This window comes from Ovis canadensis, chromosome 18 (genome assembly GCF_042477335.2).
Source record: "Ovis canadensis isolate MfBH-ARS-UI-01 breed Bighorn chromosome 18, ARS-UI_OviCan_v2, whole genome shotgun sequence".
Lineage (NCBI taxonomy): Eukaryota > Metazoa > Chordata > Mammalia > Artiodactyla > Bovidae > Ovis > Ovis canadensis.
In genome coordinates this window covers 37,328,564-37,335,176 of record NC_091262.1, presented here as the reverse complement: position 1 = coordinate 37,335,176, position 6,613 = coordinate 37,328,564, and the positions used below count along the sequence as shown (strand labels likewise).

The window sequence follows — 6,613 nt, the reverse complement described above, 5'->3', positions numbered from 1 at the left end:
CAGGCCTCCCTGTCCATCACCAACTCCCGGAGTTCACTCAGGCTCGCGTCCATCGAGTCAGGGATGCCATCCAGCCATCTCATCCTCGGTCGTCTCCTTCTTCTCCTGCCCCCAATACCTCCCAGCATCAAAGTCTTTTCCAATGAGTCAACCGTTTGCATGAGGTGATAAACAAGGGACACGTACCTGTGCACTAGTAATTTGGGGCAGAGATGTCTGCTGGCTGATATTTTGTCTCTGCAGAAAGATTTCAGGTGGGTAGATCCCCCGGAGAAGGAAATAGCAACCCACTCCAGTATTCTTGCCTGGATAATTCCATGGACAGAGGAGTCTGGCGGGCTATAGTCCACAGGGTTGCAAAGAGTCAGACTTGACTGAGCCACTGAGCATGAGCATGAGAGCAGGAAGTACAGAGGATATCTGATGGCTCCTCTCATGTTCCCAGGTGAACTGTCACCTCCGCAGCCACTGACCACCTCCACAGTTGTCATTTGGGGAGACCTGGGGAATGGAACAAAAGGCCTCCCTTGGATCAGAAGTCAATATTATCTAACCTCACGAGCAGGACTTCCCTGGTAGCTCTGACGATAAAGAATCCACCTGCAGTGCAGGAGACCTGGGTTTAATCCCAGGGTTGGGATTCACGTGCCCACATCCTCTGCTCTTGACAAGGGCCTGCCCTGCAGAGGAAACCAATGATGGAAAGCTCCCTCTCTTCTCAAGAATCCTAGTTTTACTAATACATCTCCAAACTTTATGTCAGCCAAGGGGACCCCTCACCTCAAAGAAATACAAGCCATCCAAGGGCATATCAGTAGCCTCCAAATCTGATATTTTTTTCTTTCTCATTTGCTAAAGCTTTTCAAAATCTGATTTTTTTTTTCATTTTTATGGACCACACAAAATCTCAGTGAGCAAGAGCCCATGAGAAATTCAACCAATGGAGGCTTTGATTTTTCCTCACCTTCTGATCCTTCTGCTAAAACAGCAAAGCAAAGCTGCGTTATTAAAGATGTAAGTGCAAAAAAGACTCTTGGTTCTGTTCTAGGCACTTCGGAACAGCTGAAAGAAAGGGAGAATTGGACCATCATGTTGCTCCTTGCCAGGCCTCAGCTAACCTCCAGTCCTTGAGGGAGTGAAAAACGGGGGTAAACACTGCCTGGGAACTTTCCAGAGCTGAAGATGATGCCAGAAAATTCCCAAGCAGGGCCTCTCCTTTTTCTCCTCCCACCCCAAAGGCTGTCTCCTGCCTTTGTACAGAATCATTCAAACCAAACAAATCAGGAGATATGATGTAGGCAGCGACTACACTTCTGGACAAATACAGATGAATACAAAGGGGAAAAGAGGAACCGTCAACAGAGGTTATAGTCTGCTCTTTGGACTCACCTGCTAAATGTTACCCATCAGCAAAGATTAAAAGCCTGCCACATTCCAGGCAGACATGGTTCTCCAGGAGCAGCTGAGCCTGGAAGTCAGCTGGCAGTTCCGTGGCATGGTCTGGTCATTCCTAAGTACTCTCTAGAAGGCAGAGTTGCGGGTCAAGTGAAAGCACGCTGGCTCCAGCCCTTGACAAAGCCCCACAGCCAGGGAGCAGATGTAGCCTGCCAAAAACAAACAAAAACTTCTCCCAAACAACAACACACAGTTAACACCCGCAGCCTGTCAACACCAATTAGCCTGCCCGACAAGCAGAAGCCTATTAAGACCAGCACTCCAACCCAGCCAAGGTTCCCTGCAAGCAGAAACTGTCATCTCCCGGCTTCCCTTAAGGAAGTGACCTTCAGTGGAATCCCACCACAGCCCGCACAGCCCTCAGGTCCCCTGTACTTTTAGGGGGTCTTGCTGGGTGCAATTATGACTTTCCTGGGCTCTAGGTACTTTGATTCCTTCCTCCATAATAATATTAAAATTTGTGATACAACTTTCAATACTTTGATACCTGTTTTTTTAATGTCAGGCAAAAGTGAATAGATTTTCGAGGGCCTGAAGATACTTTTCAATATTTTCATTTTGGTTTTTTTTTCCTTCGAAGAGAAATTAAACATTTTCCTGGGTCCCAAAAAGTTTCTCAGATCCTTGGCACTGTGCCCACAATATCTAATGAAGTCAGCTCTGATTCAGTAGATGACTTGCAATTAAAAAAAAAATACCGTTACCCACAGCCTAACCATCTAACTAGGTACAACCTTAGCCTTTCTAAAGTCCATTCCATTGATAAAATACGGATACAACACACCTAGAAGTTGTTTCAATTCATCACTTAAGAATGATTCCTTACAAAGGGAGATGCTGAGAAGCTTAAAAAAAAAATCAACTCACCACACAAGATAGATTTTCTTCAATATTTTATTTATATAGAAATACTTAAAAAATGAAGTAGCACCATTACTTAAGTTTTACCTTTATTATGTAGAACTTTAAATGTCAGAAAAATAAAACTCTTGATACAATTTCAAATCTTGTCTCAGCAAATATAATATTAGTATTTGACCATGAGGTTAAAGGCCCTTTATCATAAAATAAAATATACTTTGTTTTTTAAACTTTGCTCAGTAAAGTACATTTAAGCTCAAGTAACGTCACCTACATATACATAAACAAGTGGTAAACAAATGTATTAAAATAGAAATACTAAAACTATAGTGGTGCAACAGAATTTTTGTAACTTGCACTGAATTCTATTTATACAAATGTTAGAAAGCATCAACAGTTCCTTTTGACATGTTTATACATTTCCGTTTTTTTGTAATAATATAGAATAAAATATGCTTTATATCACTGAATAGAAAATATGCTGGGTGAAGCAGTTCTAGAAGATTTGTCTGAACCTATAAAATCTCCATCCCAACAGAATACTGTTCAAAACATTACACATTTTATGGTTTGTAATTCCGTCACAATTGTGTGATTATTAAAAAATAATACAGTGTTCTTTGCCATAAGGCCATACTAAAATAAAAAGATTTAACCCAGCTACAAAAAAGTTCACTGAACTTAAATTAAAATACTTGTAAACATCTTTGCAATATGAAATATAATTTTTCAAGTCAAAAAAGAATAAAATACTTCAATCTGTATTAATGCAATTTCTCTTTAAAACTTTTAAACTTTTTTTTTTTTAATATATAAGAGATATGTTACAGTTTCTTTAACTTTAATAAAGCTGCAGTATCCTGGTATTACAGGAACTCCTGGCCCTTCTACGAACATTCAAAAAGGATCCACTGTGTTCTATAATAAGAATGGTAGGAACCCAGCCACAAAGGGGAACACACAGAAACAGTCCACACACATCCCATAGCACTATTATTATCCTCTTCATCATAATAATTATTGTTCATTTTTTTCCCTACTTTTAAGAAAATGGAAAACTTGTGGGGTTTTCTTCTTCTGGAAGCTTCCTATTAAGTACAGTGTAGAAACTATCATTGCTAGAATGTCGCCGTTCCTATTATTTATAGAGCATGCATTTCAGGTGGTTCGGAGGTTTCCCAGGCTACAGTACTCGGATGCTGATATCCTGGCAAGTTCCTTTGTTTAAAAATTAAAAAAAAAAAAAAAATGAGCGGATACTACAGCTTTCCAAGTTCCTCTTCGGATCTCAGAGTGTGAGCAGGAGGGCGGGGAGAAGGTGGGACACCTCGAGTTAGGCAGAGAGGCGTCGCCAGGGAGTGAGGACTGAAGGGGGGGTGGTCCTCCTTCGCCCCGCGGTGCGCGCCAGGGCGCGCTGCCTTCAGGAAAAGATGCGGATGGCCTGAGTGACCGCGGTGTGGCAGACCGGGCACTCGGGCTCGCTCTTCTCGCAGATGCGGTTAGCGCACTCCATGCAGAAGAGGTTGTGGCCGCAGGGCACCAGTGCGGCGATGACTTCGCTCTCAAAGCACACAGAGCAATCGCGGCTGCCCTTACGCCGCAACCCGGAGGAGGAGGACGAGGAAGAGGACGAGCTGGAGGACGAGCTGGACGAGGATGAGGAGCCGGACGCGTCCGACGACGAAGGCTGAAGGCCCGCCGGCAGCTGCGCCCCCAGCCCATTGGCATAGGCGGCGTAGGCCAGGCCCCCTCCGCCTGGGTCGCTGCGCACACGACGAGCCAGGTGGTGCTCGCCAGCCCCCGGGGCCATGTGCAAGGGCGGGGACAGGCGCGGGCAGCTGGCACCTGGGTGCAGTCGGCGGTGCACCGGCAGCCCCAGGTTGGCGCTGGAGGGCGCGCTGGCTCCGCCCCCGGGAAAGACCACCGAGGAGGACGAAGCAGCGGACGAAGATGCGGAGGACGAGCAGGAAGAGGACGGGGGAGCTGCAGGTCCGCCTCCCGGGGACCGCTCGAACTGGCCCCAGAGAAGGGGCGCCCCGGGCGGTGGAGCGGGAGCCGGGTCAAAGGCGGGCGGAAGCTCGGGGCAGCTGTCGGGGGAAGGCACCGAAGCCTCCCCCGCCGCCGCCGCCGCGTAGGTGTATCCACTGCCGTTGTTGTTGTTGTTTCCGTTGTGAGCAAAGCTGAGCGCTGGGCTGGGGGGGCTGTAGTCCGCCAGGCGCGGGGTGGCGGCCGCGCTGCCGCTGGTGCCCGCGCCGAAGTAAGAGTCTGTGGAGGCGCTGCCGAGCGAGCTGGAGCTGTCGTTGCGGTAGCTGGAGAAGGGCTTGCGGCCCGGAGTGGGCGTGATGCTGGGGGTGGGCTTGCTCCAGAGGCTGCCTGGGCCGGACCCGCCGGACCCATGATGCAGATCGAAGCCCACATCCGTGCCGTTGGCGTGGAAATCGTTCTCGTCGGTGAGCTCAATGATGCCGCCGGTGCGTAGGGCGATGTGGGCCTCGATCTCCTCGCGGGCGCGGTCCACGTTCTCCGGCATACCCGTCACCTCGAACACCGGCTCCTTGTCGCGGCTGGGCGTCACGATGTATGTATGCGTCTGCTGCTGGATGCGCTTGATCGTGGCGCCCTTGGGCCCCACCACGAGCCCCACCACGCGATAGGGCACGCGCACCTGGATGGTGGTCTGCCCTGGCAGGTTAGGCGGCCCGGGCACTGCGCCGTTCAGCGCCGTGTTCTTATTGCGCGAGGCGCGGATCATGGAGAAGTGCTCGGCGGCGGAGATGATCTCCCTCCGGGCCATGGCCACATCCTCCTTCCTGCCCGTCACAACAAAGACAGGCTCCTCCCCGCGAACTGGGGTCTTGATATAAGTGTTGGTCTTTGCCCGCAGCGCTTTGATTTTACAACCTGGGAGTCCGGGTGCAGGGGAGGGAGTGGGAGAGATAGACAGACACGCCCATTAACCGCGGAGACCAGGGACTGCCCGCACCGGGAAGCTGGAAGACCGAACGCGCGATGGGCGAAAAGGGGGCGGCTCCCTCAGAGACCCCCCGGCCGCGCCACAGGGATGGGAAGCCGGTTCCACCCGCAAGGCGCTAGAGGACCAGCGCACTGGCTGCCCAGCCCTCCCCCAGTGACTGCAGTCAAATCCGAGAATCCCAGAAAAAGTCAGCTGGGGAGATGCCGCTGGGACCCAGCGGGACGCGCCGTCCGCCCAGAAGACGCGGCAGAGGGGTTCGGGGAGGACGACCAAAAGCCGGGATCCTCCGGCGCGGGGTCCTTGGTGGGAAGTCGGGGGGGTGGGGAGCAGTCCCGGGACCCATTGTTCCTCCTCGGGGCTCCATTCCGCTTTGCAGAAATCCAGAACCCTCCTCCCATCCGATGCTCACTCCTCCTCCTCCACCCTCCCCAAGGACCGCTCGGAGGCCCCCTCCCCCAAGCATCTATTTAAATTTTGTTTCCCCGGAGTGGGCTGGGTGGGGGGCGCCAGGGGAGAAGGCGGTGATTTTCTCATGAGAGAGTGTCTCCCGCCGTGGCCGCGGCGCAGCTCTGGGAGACAGCCTGCCTGCACTTTCTTTGTCTGGGGCGCCGGCCCATCGCGCGGCTCTGCCTTCCTCCTCAAGGCTCCCCGGCACCGTGGGTCTCCCAGCCTCCCTCTCCCGCCCTCCCCGAGGGGCGGTGGCCCGAGACCCTCTCTCCTGCATCCGCCCATCCCCGGCCGGACCCACCTTGCCGCCCCACGATCTCGGCGACATGCTCGGAACTGGGCACCGGAACGCACTCGGTCATGTTCACGCTCTTCTTTCGCGGCTCGCTGTCGTACAGAGACGCGCCCTCGTCACTGTCCAGCCCTAGCAGGGAGAGCTGGTCGAGTGCGAGCTGCAGAGCTCTTTGGTCATCCAGGGTCTCTCCGCCGCCGCCTCCGCCGCCGCCGCCGCCGCCCCCTCCGCCGCCGCTGCCGTTGCGCTCCAGGTCTGCAAACAGCGAGCTGGGCATCTCTCGGCCGTGCGCGCCGCGCCCCCGCCGGCCCTGGGCTCGGCGGCGAGAAGCTTCGGCCACAAAGGCAGCCGGGAATCGAGTGGTCAGGGGCGGGGAGGCCGGCCGGCTGCAGACAGCTCCGTGGCTCTTTCCTCGGCTCCGGGAGGAGTGGATCGTTCCTGGCGGTCCGCGCCGGACAGTGGCTGCGGGAGCCGCCGCCTGGGTCCCCACCCCAGATCTGCTGGCGGGTGGGGTGGGGGCAGAGCTCGAGCGGCAGCCGCGCGTGCCCCCCGAGTGCCCGGCTGGCTGGCCACAATGCCGAGCG

The 6,613-nt window shown here is 53.3% G+C and overlaps 1 protein-coding gene across 1 annotated transcript; it reads right to left on the bottom strand.

Moving 5' to 3' along the window:
* Positions 1-2,333: 2,333 nt before the first annotated feature.
* On the bottom strand, positions 2,334-6,613 carry MEX3B (mex-3 RNA binding family member B). The gene is made up of 2 exons (XM_069558907.1): positions 6,039-6,613; positions 2,334-5,217 (listed from the first exon to the last, which is right to left on the bottom strand). The coding sequence occupies exons 1-2, from the start codon at positions 6,304-6,306 to the stop codon at positions 3,737-3,739; spliced, it is 1,749 nt and encodes a 582-aa protein (XP_069415008.1). The 5' UTR covers positions 6,307-6,613; the 3' UTR covers positions 2,334-3,736.